This window comes from Glycine max, chromosome 20, assembly GCF_000004515.6.
Source record: "Glycine max cultivar Williams 82 chromosome 20, Glycine_max_v4.0, whole genome shotgun sequence".
Taxonomy (NCBI): domain Eukaryota; kingdom Viridiplantae; phylum Streptophyta; class Magnoliopsida; order Fabales; family Fabaceae; genus Glycine; species Glycine max.
In genome coordinates this window covers 33,877,521-33,891,817 of record NC_038256.2, presented here as the reverse complement: position 1 = coordinate 33,891,817, position 14,297 = coordinate 33,877,521, and the positions used below count along the sequence as shown (strand labels likewise).

At 30.4% G+C, this 14,297-nt stretch overlaps 2 protein-coding genes across 2 annotated transcripts; both read left to right on the top strand.

Moving 5' to 3' along the window:
- The first annotated feature begins 6,462 nt into the window (after window positions 1-6,462).
- Window positions 6,463-7,786, top strand: LOC102669821 (high mobility group B protein 10). The gene is made up of 3 exons (XM_006606805.2): window positions 6,463-6,653; window positions 7,291-7,366; window positions 7,610-7,786. The coding sequence occupies exons 1-3, from the start codon at window positions 6,463-6,465 to the stop codon at window positions 7,784-7,786; spliced, it is 444 nt and encodes a 147-aa protein (XP_006606868.2).
- A 369-nt stretch (window positions 7,787-8,155) lies between these two features.
- Window positions 8,156-9,000, top strand: LOC121174274 (uncharacterized). Its single transcript, XM_041013188.1, has 2 exons — window positions 8,156-8,496; window positions 8,610-9,000. The coding sequence occupies exons 1-2, from the start codon at window positions 8,332-8,334 to the stop codon at window positions 8,880-8,882; spliced, it is 438 nt and encodes a 145-aa protein (XP_040869122.1). The 5' UTR covers window positions 8,156-8,331; the 3' UTR covers window positions 8,883-9,000.
- Window positions 9,001-14,297: the final 5,297 nt, after the last annotated feature.

Below are 14,297 nucleotides of genomic sequence, written 5' to 3'. Positions count from 1 at the left end.
TGTCCAACTCTTGCAGTTGCAGTCCCAAAATAATCACTACGCAGAACAAAAAAACCTTTTGCCTCAACGTTTGTTCATCCCCAACATCACACTCTTTTCTTCTGCGGAATCGTGATGAGATCAAATTTCGTTCGGGATATTTCTCAAACACTTTATCTGTAATGTGGAAAGAAGCGTGCAGCTTTAGCCTGGCTTTTCACTTGGAATTTGAACCTTCTAGCTGCACACAATATGATTAGTTTCACTCTAGGTATTTCAATATAATGTAACCATGCAAAGAAAAAAAAGGTAAGAGACAAATAATTTAATTTGACTATATAACATACTTATATGTGCCAGCCTTTATGTGAATTTTCACCCATTGTTTGTTGCTTGTCTTTATTGAATCAATGTCAGACCGTATGAAAATCTGATTTGCCAGATTGATCAACTATGATGGTACGTGACACTTGTGTGCCACAAACCCGAAAAGAACTAATAATGAACAAAATAAGAGAGAAAATGATTTCTCAAGGAGGTAGCTTCATGCTCAAAGATGATTAATTGCTGGCAGAAATAAAGATTAGTAGGCAAAATCGATTGATGCGAGTTATAATTATATAGGCAAATGGAAGTATTAGATCTCATTATTTAAACATCTTAATTTAATGATTTTGGTATGAATTTACACTATATATTCAACTTAGGCATGCTTATCCTAAGCTCAAAAAGTCCTTAAATTTCCATAATAAAAAGGAAATAAATCCCCCCTACAATTTCTTTTAAGGTAAAATTACATTTTTGGTCTGTCAGTGTCTCTCGTTTTGGATTTGATTTTCTAGTAATTTAATTCACGAATCTGATTCTCCTATTTTGTAAAATCGTGCAATGTTGGTCTCAGGCCACAATTGGACGTTGACCGTTAACGAGTGATATTGACGGTCACGTGTCACGTTCTTATTGGATGATGACTGCTTTTTTCAGTGACCAATCAAAACATGACACGTGATAATCATCGTCTAATAAAAACGTTACACGTGACAACATCACTTGTTAACGTGAACTTTCAATTGTGATCTGTGACACCAACATTGCACGATTTTATAAAATTGGAGGATCAAGTTCGTGAATTAAATTATCGCGGAACCAAATCCGAAACTAAAGATAAATTGAGGGACTAAATTTATAATTTCACTTTTTTTTTTATGAATGAGAGAAAATATAAATTAGGGAGGGGAAGAGACTGCACATTTTGAGTAATTCATTTGGATTCATAAATAAATTTGTGAATCCAATAATAATATCGACACACAAAAACTTTCAAGATTTAAAGTACTCATGTCAATTACATATAGGTTTGGATAAATGTCAATATATGATGTTTGGTAAATATGTAGTCCGGTTATATATAATTTATTTTCTACACAATTTCGTCATTAATAGTATAAAATCATATTAATGAAGGTAACTAATCATCATTAATATGATAAAATAATCAATCCACATTAACCAAAATTATTCCAAATTAATATGTACAAGAAATAAAGTTATTTATTATAAGTAATGTAATCATTATCATTATTATAAATAAATTTGAAAACCTAAACACAAATTAGGATAACACATGTCGAGTCCAAGGCAACTTTCAAGATTTGTGGTACAAATGTCAATTACATAGAAGTTTGCATAACGTGTGTCAACATATGATGCCTTGTAAATATTTGGTTCGACTATATAAGTCATATTTCTTTTCTATACGATTTTGTCAAAATAGTATAATAATGAAATAAACAATTAGCATTAACCACATAATGAAATAATCAATCAACCGATATTAACTAGAAATTCTTTCAAATCAATTTGTATAAGCAATTAAAAATATAATATACAATGTAAGTAATTAAAGACGACATATATGTATACAATAATTATATAAATCAATATAATTAATTAATATATAAATATATTTAATTATGGTAATTGTCATTGATTTTGGTAAAATTTAAATGTGAGTAATTAATACCTAGATCTGTACAATATATTAATGATTAATGTAATCACTATAAATACATTTTTAAATCCAATAACAAGTTTAGATAACACATTCCCACATTAGCTTTCAAGATTTGAAATATATGCATCAATTACATAGAGATTTGGATAGCACATGTGAACATAATATACTTTGTAAATATTTAATTCGATAATAGTTCATATTTATTTTCTACATAGTTCCCTCCTTAATAGTATAATAAATGAAATAACTAATTAACATTAACCACAAGATACAATAACATTAACCATAAATTCTTCCAAATCAATTTGTATCAGCCATTAAAAATAAATATATAATATGATAAATAAAATACATACATACATATATTGTTAATTTTGACCTAAATATGGAATGCTCCTTTAAATTAATTTCTTATTAAATTGTTCATTATTTTCAAACTTTTTTTTAATTATTAGCATGTGTCAATTTAAAATAATTTAATATTATTTTACTGGAAAAACTTAAAATATTAATTTGACCTAAATATGCAATGTTCATTTATTTAAATAAAATTATAGCAAAACTTTATATTATTTTTTTCTTATAAATAATATTTTTAATGGAAAGAAATTGTTTCTCCTTCAAATCTACTCGAAATTAACAGCTCTGTCCATTTAAATAGTTATATTAAAAAAGATAATTATAATTGGTATATATTAGAATTTGAATTAATTAAGATTATTATACTATATATATTTATATAAAAATAAATATGAATATGAGATTATTTTAAATTATGATAAATATATTATTTTTAATATATATATATATATATCTATATATATATATATATATATATATATATATATATATATAATTAAAATAGTTAATATAAACATAAATATATAATCAAGGTAACTGTCCACAATTATAAATCAATTGATTATTTAAAGATATATAATATCCATGAAAAAACCTAAAAATTTTAATAAAAAATAAAAATCTCCTTTATCTAAACTAGTGGAGAGACATTCCGTCTCTCTTTACCTGTTTTAACTAAAAAAAATAAAAGTTAAAAAAAACTAACATAAGACTAGTATATAATTATTAGGAGAGAAATAATAAAAATTTAAAGACTGAAAAAAGATAAAATGGTCTAACCAAATATGTGTATAAATAATAAATTAAGAAAGTAAAGTTAATATTGATTTAATTTGATTTAATGTAGAAATTCATGACACAAAATAATATCAGAGACATGACATATATTATATATAATTTTTTTAATATAGTTATTAAATTTGTAAAAAAGTATTGATGTAATTAAAGTAATTAATGTAATTACTATATATATATATATATATATATATATATATATATATATATATATTAAATGGACCTAAAAAAACATAAAACATTATTAGCACCAGATGATCGTCTCACATAAAAAGGTGAATTAAGCTCACTTGGAGTATCAATTACCTCAAATAATAATAAAATCATTAAATGGAATATTCAAAAAAATGAAAATATGTTCCTGATAAACGATGGGTCATTTGGTTAAAAAAAAACGATAGGTCATTTAAACACTTATAGACGTAGCGATATACAAACTTTGAATTTTGAAATAGGATTTTCTAATTAACTATTGACGAGAAATGCCCGGATCAATTTCTACGCATTTTCAATTGATTTATATATATATATATATACACACACACACAAAGGAAATAAATGCAGAAAAGAAGATAACACTTAGCTACTCCTAGTGAAGAAGACACCTAGGGCATCTGCTAACACTTTCGATTTTAGACTAGCAGGGCAAACATTCACAATGACCATCTGTTGATCCTCTGAAGCGCCCTTCTTAGCAAGCCAATCAGCACAATTGTTCCCTTCTCTCAGAGTATGATGAAATCACAACTACCAATCTAAGCACATGAAGCTTCTAATCTTTTGCACAACAGGGAAGAAAGGGTGAATGTCAACAACACCTGTTGTTACAAAAGACAGTGTTGTTTTAGAGTCTGATTCGCATGTAAGGATGTAAATTCCTTCTATCCATCTGAAATAAATGGCTTGGTGTTCTTATCAGAAACCTAATCATTAAGAAACAAACTTTGAACTTCCTCCTTAAACCAAACCGGAATCTCAGTTGTAACAACTCCCAACACCATAAATCTCTAATGCATAAACTCACGTCCTGTATATGAATATCCACATCTCCCAGTTGATTACACACAATAGCTCTTGATGACCAGCGGTCATAACAAATAGATAGAGCACCTTGTCCTACTCGAAATTTGAATCCTGGTTCCAGAGATTCTGCAGCTTCCATCAAAGACATCCAAGTGCAGGATGCTCCTGGAAACTGACGACTACGAAGGATGGATTCCCCATGAAGATACTTGGCATTAACCACTTGAACCCTAGGTTTAGTGGTGTCTTTTAAGATCGTCCAAATATGCTTCCCCAACATGGTTGTATTTGCTTCTCTTGTAGACCTAACTTCAAGCCCACCATGCATCCTTCTTCAGTTGAGAGAGATGGTTTTCCAACTAACCCAATGAGAAGTTTGAGATCCGCAACTATTGAATTGGTTCCGGATTCATGGTTTTCTCATATAAAGTCTTACTAGTATGCTGACAAAGTGGTATTTTCTGCATACTAGTATATAAATAACCAAAGTCAAGAAAAAGGTACCTGAGAACATATTTAGTTTTACATCTTATTTTTTGAGATTCTAAGTCACTTTTTTAAGAGTGTCATAGCTAGTGTCTTATTATTATGAAAATCTCTCTCATTTTTTGTTTTAGCAGTAGATTTTATTTTGAAATTTTAGATCATTTCAGTAGGTTTTATAATTGATTTCACTTTTTAATATTTTATTTAAAATTAATTTTCAAATAAATTTAAGTAATTAATTATATATATTGTAACTATTAAACAAGTAAGAATAAATTTAATTTAATAATATTAAGAAATAAAAAAATTAATAATTTATATTTTTAATTATGTCAAAAAGTTAAACAAATGAAAAACATATAACAATTAGTTTCACAACAACTAATTTCGTAACAATTACCTTTATAACGACTAGTATCATAAGGATTATTTTTACCATGACTAGTTACATAATTAAAAAATAATAATTAATATAAAATTTTCAACATGAACAATAATTAAAATAAAATTCAGCATTCAACTAATAATAAAAATTTACAATAAGAAGATTAATTAAAATTAAGATCGTTATAACATAGGATTCATTAAAATAAACCTACAACAAACTATGACTAATTAAAATAAACTTATAACATAGTGACTAATTAAAACTAATTTATACCATAGTAACTAATTATTAAATTTTTTAAAAATATAATTACAAGTGATTTCATGATTGTTGAGCATGATAAATGTGTCAAGGAAAAATTTACGTACATATACTTGCATGTAAGCAAGTAAAATGTTATAAAATTACTAATTTTTTTATTTGATTGATCTCACTCTCAATGTTTTTTAATTTCAATAAATTAGCCTTTTATAATTAAGTTATTTATTTATTTTTATCTGTAGATGCATGTAATTGTTTTAAATATGTTGAATTAATTTTAAAAAATAGAAATTCTTAAAGAAAATGATTTACTCAATAAAGCCTTAATGAAATAAATTTATAGATTATTATCTAAATTTAAAACTAACATAATTTAATATCATATCAACATTCGTTTTAACATGTATAATTTTACTGTGGTTTAAAATAGTTTACTTTCAAATATTAGTTTCATGTAGTATCACATTACTTTTTTATAATTTAAATATAAATACATAAAAATCTTCGACACCACATAATAAGTACATTAATTTTAATATTTGTAAATATAAGTAGATTTCTCCTATACCGTTTTCATCTGTTCTATATTTAATTTTTTAACAAATAATTATATATATATATATATATATATATATATATATATATATATATATATATATATATATATATATATATATATATATATATTGGAACATGTACAAAGACAAGACTCATGCACGGGTAAGAAGTCTGTTTCCAAATTTGTGGTCTATACTTTAGACTACAAAACTTTTCCTCTAAACAGTTTTTGTGTTAAAACGAAACACTAATTTGATGTAGATGATTACATTTCTTAAATATGTTGATAGATTTGATTATTTGATTGAGTGTATAGAATTTTTTTGTTGAAATTGAGTTTGATGATGTCTATGTCCTAAGAGTTAATTTTATAGTTATAGTTTTACGGTTATAAAATACCTAACTTTCAGATGAAGAAAAAACACAAATTTTATTTTAAAAGTTTATCAACCAGAAAAAACAAGGAACGCCACGTACTCGCGTGGCACTGTGCAGCTGTCGCAAATTAAAGGCATAAGGTCTCCATGTCCCTTTCTCATACGTACTTCAACTACTTGGGTTTCATGTTTGAGCTTAATTTGTTGCTTTCTCAAACATGGAGAGCAAAGAGGAGAGGAAGAGGATGCTTCCGTCGCCATCGGAGACCCAACTCAAGGGCCTTGCTATTGTTAGCACCTATGCATGTGCTGACGAGTCTCATGCAGAACAATGTTCCCCGGGTCATGACTCCGAGAGCTTCTATATGAAACTCGCTGAGTTGTTGGAGTCTTCTGGACTGAGTCTCATGTGAGTTTTCTTTATCACGCAACAACATGCTAGCTATAGCTCTTGTTTTATTCCATAACGTGCTTCCCATTTTCCGTTTCTATTTGTGTGATGGGGTGCTGAAATACTCTCTAATTACTTTCTAGTTGTTCCGTTTGGTTGCTCATAATTTGCATGCAAGGAAAGTCGAGTCCTTTTTGTCTTGGTGTTTCCTGTTTGACCAGTTTTAACTTCTGACTTTTCATGATTGCTATTACTAAATAATAATAGAATAGAAGTCTGACTATACTGGATTCAAACCCTTAAGCAAGATTTGGGTTCGAAATTTGTGGATGAAAAAAATATAATAGGGAGGAGAAACCTCGCTAAAGGTAATAAGCCAAGTTCTTTGGCGGGGATTACTCATTAGTGAAGTTGGTGGATTATTCGCACTAATGTTGTGAATACCAAAAAAATATTATTTTCTAATTAGTCTCATACAAAGTATACATGTCATTAAATGCTTTCTGTCTTACAGTCCTTTCTCTCATTATTAAGTTTCCATGTGTTGTTTGTTCAACACGAAATTATTATGTTGTTTAATAGATGACTGCGGAGAAAGGTGATGCGAAATGTGGAAGGTATGAATAATGCTCTATTTTCCAATTCTGCTTGGCAGTTTCAATGTCCGAGAAACTTTGCTGGACTTGTACCTGTTATACTTGGAGGTGACTAGAAGAGGAGGATATCACCAGGTATATTTCATGGCCCTGTGGTCCACATTGACCTCACACGATTTTAGTTGTTTTTGTATGTGTATTTTGTCTGTAATGGAGCTTCAATATGCATGCAAGTTTATTCATCCAAATCAGTCGTGGTTCTATAATCAAGAGAGGCTAAAATAATTTTATGTATCATTGCATGAATTTGTCTCAGATATTCAATTTTAATATCATGTTAGTGTTATGAATTTTCTCTTAAATGTTTCCAATATCCAGGTTGGTCGAGAAAAGAAATGGGGTGAAGTAGTCTTTGCCATGAAATTGGAAGCGAATAGTGTAAAGTTATGTGCTCAAGTTGAAAAGCTTTATGCACATCTTCTCTACCAGTTTGAGAAATTGTACTTCTATAGGCATCCTGCAAAGCAAGCTGGATCTATCAGCACCAAAGGTTAGCCCAAGAGACCTATTATCTGTTGTTATTTCAAGTAGATATAAATTCAGTGTGGCAGTTCGCACATAAGTTTGATATATGGGAATGTTTCTCGGTAGTTTCTACTTATATAGTTTACATTTACTGCTTGGACATAACACAAGACATTTCAGCAGCTTCATTATATGATGTTTTTGCTACATTTTGGTCTTAGAAAATGTTCTGTTTAATGTTAAAGGTTTTTTTCCCTTCTCACATCCTCTACTTTTTTTTAAAGGTCCACTTCAAAAGAAGCGGAATTCAACAGCTAGTTTATCTCATACAATGAATATTAAAGATGGTCAGATGGTGACAGAGATGTCCAAGGACTACTCTTGCCACATGACAGGTTTGTGACTTGGCTAAACACTTTTCATATCCTAAGACAATATACATCAGTTTTCTTCAACAATGTTGTGGTCTTTTGTGACTTTAGAAGTGCTTATGCAATACTTTAGATTCCAACTTAGCAGGGGCAGGGTATGTGGAACAGCCGGTGTTTTTACCGCCACCCTCGAATGTCAAAGAAATGAAGAAACGCCGAGGTTCTCCACCGGGACGAAAGACTGCATATCAGATATTCCTCAAGCATGAATGTGCTCGATTGAAAACTTGTAGTCAGGCCTTAGATGGCCGGAAAATCCTTCGTTTGGCTATTGATACATGGAGGAATATGTCTGACATTGAGAAACAGGTATATAGAAGTTGACATAATATCCATTCTTTGAAAGATATATCATTGTTCTTTTTCTTATGCCACTACGGGGTTTGCTTGCAATTTGCCACTTCTGATTACTTTTCATGCAGCCATATGTGGAGGAAAGCAAGAAGAACAAGGAAGCAATGAATGGTCACAATAAACAGCAGAGCACCCAAGATACCATAAAGGAGGAGAAGTGGCATAGTCTGAGTGGTGATTATCTTGTAACTTCACAACCTGAGACAGATAACTCCCTTGTCAACAAAGCAGCTGCTGGGTTAGTTCTTAAAATGACTGAAAAAGCACCAACGGATCCTTCATATCTAATGGAGTGGGATGCTTATTGTTCACTGGTTTTGCCAACTAGGGAATCCGAGTAACTCCACTAGTCTAGTTATAGGTGGGTTATTTTTTGCTGAGTCTATGACTATGCATCCAGCAGTTTTCTCCTTTTTGAGACTTGGTCCAAGCTGCTATGTATATATGTATATATATGGTTTTGAAACAGCTGAAACGGGCTTGGAGTAGTTGCATGGTAGCATCTTCTCTTGACACTAGAAAAGTATGTACATATATGTATCAAAGGCTTGTATGGTAACACAAACTTATGTTGGTGTAATTCCTATTGCAAACACTGTTTGTTGGGATACAAAGACAACTAATGGGACTCATAATTTCAGGCCATTCCGGATAACTAACACTTGGGGATATAGTTATAGTTATGGATCAAATATTCGAGCAATATAACTTGCAGAAATACCCATACTTTTTACATTTCGTGGCTAATAAATATTGCTGGTATCAACTTTCAAGATGAAACTTTTGGCATCTTGAAAGCAAATAATCCTAGGCAATGCATGCAAAAACAAAAAACTATTCTTTATGATTTAGCTGCATTAACCACAATTTATATAATCACAAATACCTGAATTAGCATTTTACCAAGCCGAATGAGATATATTTTAATACAAATTTAATTTCAAAAAACTGAAAACAATCTAGTTTGTCCTCTTTTATGCTGTTTGAAGCCTAGTTTTCATTGATTTCAGATGAAAGAGATTGTAGAATAGATATCCCTCCTTAATTGATGAATCATGGTAAGTGTGAAGGGAGTTTTGAGTGGGTGGAACAAACTAGAAAAAGTGTCGAATTGTGCAGAAGAGTAACCAAAATGTATTTGTATCATTTAATAAGAGGTTTTTCCACTAGATAGCCAATGTCCAACGAAATTATGATAAGAAGGAATATGACAATGATATACATGAGAAGCAAAAATGGTATTTTTTTTCATACTAATAGTAAGTCTTGCTTGTTATTTATTTATTAGCACAAGCACAGTACACTTGGGCTATTGATCCGGACCAAACTGAACAGGACATAATCAAATGATAAGCAAGCAATCTAGCACACCATAAGATAGCTAACATTGTTTATTGTGATAGAGCAGTAACCATAAAAGCTTCGTGAGTTCCTTCCTAATTGATTCCACATGCACAATTCTTCCCAGCTTGACATCTTTCACATAAATAAACGAGGAGTCTTGGTTCAATTTCAATATAAGCACACCTAATTCACTGAGCTTAAAAAAATAATATAAGTGCAAATACAACATCAAATTAATAAATTTGTTACCAACCTTGCTGCCCTCTCACGGGTAGGTGAACAGATACAATGAATCAAAATATGTAGAAGACATGTCTCTGTTTAATGATGGTTAGTGGATAGGATAAGATTGACTTAGTCCGCTGAGATCAAAAGAGAGCTTAAGCTTGCACTGATAATAAAATTAAAAAAGAATGTAAATGGTGAAAAGGGAGGGGACACGTGGCCTTGGCTTAGCACGTCTTCTAGGAAGTGGCTAAGAGCCAAGTCAACTTAATTTTTTTTATAAACATTAATTATGATGTTCTAGTGTACCACTTCAACTAGTTGAATGCCATTATGGTACTTCGTAGTTAATAGCTCTGTACCCATCTTGTGATCTAGCTTCTAGAAGTATACAAATATAAATATGGGTCTGCTAGTTGGGTTGGGTTTCCATGTGAAAAATGAGCTGAATTTGCTACCCTATTTGTAAATTAAGTCTACTAATTTTGCAACAAATGTTGGTTATACTTTCAGAATCCTCTCGAAACATGACTATCTTTTCGAAAAGAAATAAACACACGAGATTCATCATGTTATGGGCCATCGTGATCATTTATATAAGATCTACAAATATTCGAAATTTTATAGCCACACAATCCAACATGATCCTTTTCACTTATAAGAGGGGATGGTTGAGATACTTTTATGATTATCTCTTGTTACCAATTTGGATTTCTTATCAACCAAGTATGTGTTTGGTTTACAATTTGAGAAATTAATTTTAAATTAGCTTGATTTTATACAATTGATTTTTGTCAAAAGTGTGGGAGACTTTGAGTACGTAAATCGATTTATATTTAAAAATATTTTCACCAAAAGTGATTTTGAAATAATATATGGTGTTAGATAATATTGATAAAAGTTTCTTTTGAATGTGTTATTATTAATAAAAATATGTCAATATTGTTAAAGTTAGAATATTTTTGCCAATAATATCAAATGAGATTTATTTTCACAAAAAAGTGACAGAATGTTGCTTTTTTGCTTAGACAACAAACAAGTCAAAATTTTGATGTAAATACAATTTTATTATAAAGGTATCAAACGTGTTAACATAAATTTCAAACCACATTTATAGTGTCAGACGTGATCCTACATGTGTTAAACGTTTCTCCAAACATTGTAGAAACACTTGACTTAATATGCTTACCTCCACCCGAAACCGCAAATCTAACAGTAAACAAGATCTTGAAATCAACAGTAAACATATACTTCGGCCAAAATAATTAGACTACAGGCTTTTTTTTTATGGAGCTGAAACGTTAAATTGGTTAGGCTCATGTTGATCCAAGATGCATAAGTATACTGGATCATATAAGTAATAAACGGTAAGAAAATTGTGATATTGCTTGTGAAGACTAATTTGCTGTTTCAATTTTAATTTTATCTGAGCGACCACAAATTTTGGGATTTAATGAAGCTATATTGGATTTATTTTTCTTTTTCCCTTTTTAAGAATGTAATGTACACTAAAAGATAAGAAAACAAGTAATTAATCACAAATATATTTAGAGATCCAACAATGGATGATGAAGTTGGGATATTGACTCATTAATCTTTCCTCTTATATTTCTGAAAATGAAATAGTCCTAGTTCACTATTATGATATTCAGGGTTGGTCCCTTAATTAACTTGAGATTAATTCCTTAGTTAACTAGTCTCTCTGGAAATGTTGACATATAGTTAATTCATTAACTTATTCATCAAGAACTCAAGGATGACACTCCACTCCAAGCAAATCCACAAGACCCATCACAATATTCTTAAGGCAATGGAATCAAGTAGTTTCATACATCAGTTTTCCAATCAACATGCAAACCACCAATTCAATCAAGGAATGGTTAGCTTAATGAAGTATTAAAGAACAAAAGATAAGCTCTAAATATTATCAATAGAAACTAATCAGTCAAGCTCAGTCATCTATACAAATTCAAATTCAAGCTAAATTAACATCCCAACTACAAGGATTTAGCTACTCGTGGAAAGAAGAAAAAGAAAAGTGAAGAAAATGATCGATAAGAGAGATTTAGAGAATGATCCCCATTAAATTGTTCCTTGAAAGTTGAAACTCTTAACATTATTGGCCGAATTAAACTTTTGAAAACTACCATTCCTTTCATTTTCTGAATCAAATGTCCTTTTATATTAGTGACTTTTCAACCCTAGTCCCTAGCTAGTGAGTGCTACTGCTATGGCATTGCGATGGTGTTACGGCACTGCAAGGTCAGAATTGAACTTCATATGGATGCTGTGACATACAAATGGGATGCTAAAGCACTGCAAACAAATTGAGGAATTCTTGTTCTAAAGGTGCTAAAGCATCATCAATGAAGTTTCCTTCCATTCCTTTGACACATTTAACTTCCCCAGACACATAAAACACAAAGTAAACTCACAGTCTTTGCATGCTAAGTAAAACAATTTCCTCTAGCAACAGAACTATAAAATGAAAACTTAAAACGCATTTTGTCTTGGTCTATTTTTAAATATTGAAAAAATATTAATTAAAAACCTTATAGTAAAAAGTTTAGATATAATTGTACAATTATATGTCCTGCATAGTTGTGTTCGTTATTATTTTTCATTTTATCCCAACTCATTTCCAAATTTCATAGAATAAATAAAGTTTTCAAATGGATTTTTTTAAAGAAAATGTAGCGTAGATATTTACATAATCAAGAATCTAAAGCCCAAAAGTAATAAAAAAGAAGAAGATTAGTCTGCTAATGAAAATAAAAGGAAGAGAAAAAAATAAAATATAGAAGGATAAACAAACACCACAATATTCTCTCTTAATAGAATTGACCACCTTCGATCAATGAGCTCCTATAATGCTATCATAGATTTGGCTGATCTCACTAGAAAGTAGTAATCTTAATTACCGATAAAAAAATCGTTAATATTTTAATATGTATGTGATTTTTTATATATGCATATGTAATAATAATCATTTATTTTTTTATTAACGATTGAAATTATTTACTTTAAAAGAATCATATCCTAGTTTCACACACCTTTTCTAAACACGTCACACAAACATACCATTCCTTAGCACATGCACCTCACTGCTTACCATCCTTTCATGAACTCACAAAATCATACACACACATGGCACGCTCTCTGCCATCATTCTCATCTCACGCCATTCACATGCCCACGTTTTTTGGGGATCCTTACATCACTCCATACAAGCATAAGCCTTAGTCCTTTCATCATTCCATCATCTCTCTAAACACATCCACAACAAAATAACAATGCAGAGAGTACAACACATAAAGGGTTACTTCTAATTAAGATTTTTGGGGTAACTTAAATTTTAATAGGCCTGTTGGGACTTGATTAGCTCGACGATGAAAATGATAAGATACCAATTAACCTGGGTTTCTATTTTAACAGATACAAAATATTTTTTTTAGGCAAAGTTTTCGATCACTAATGGAAATAAGCCTAACGATGGTCTTTTTTTTGCTACTCTTTTTTTTTTTGTAGCATATGCATAAGTGTGAGGTGAAAGCTTAATATATTGTTTATATAAACTAAGAAAAATAATTAACTACCTAACTAAAACACCTATACATACTCTATAGACTCGACTAATTAACCAAATTAAGGTAAATAATAATGTTGTGAGGCCACCTTTGTAAAGTGAGTTCCCAACCCACCAAAACAGACGTCTCGCACATTTTTTGAGCCAAGAACTTCAAACACTACCTTGGGGCGTAGTACCCCTTTCTAATGTCATTTTTTTAATTAATTGCATTACATAATATTCAAATACTTAGGGGTCAAGATCGTTAATTTTTCCGATGAAATCCGTCCAAATTTACAATTGCGGGGCTTCTGTCGGGTCTTTTGGGTTTCTCGTTACTAATTATAAGATGAGATCATCACTGTGTAATCACATTAAACAATACGTTTTGTCACCATACTATATATTATACAAAAACTTCATTATGATGGTTGTTTTGTGGATAAGCAAGGGATGGATTGATTAGCAAGGCAAACACTCGCGCACAGTAGCGTTTGACTAATATAATGCTAATAAGGTGATCAATAATTGGACATTCGTGTGTTTTATTCGTTCTTAGAATGCTGAGGAAGCAGATCACCCCACAAAAAGAGCTAGCAAAGAAATCAATTAGTGTGTA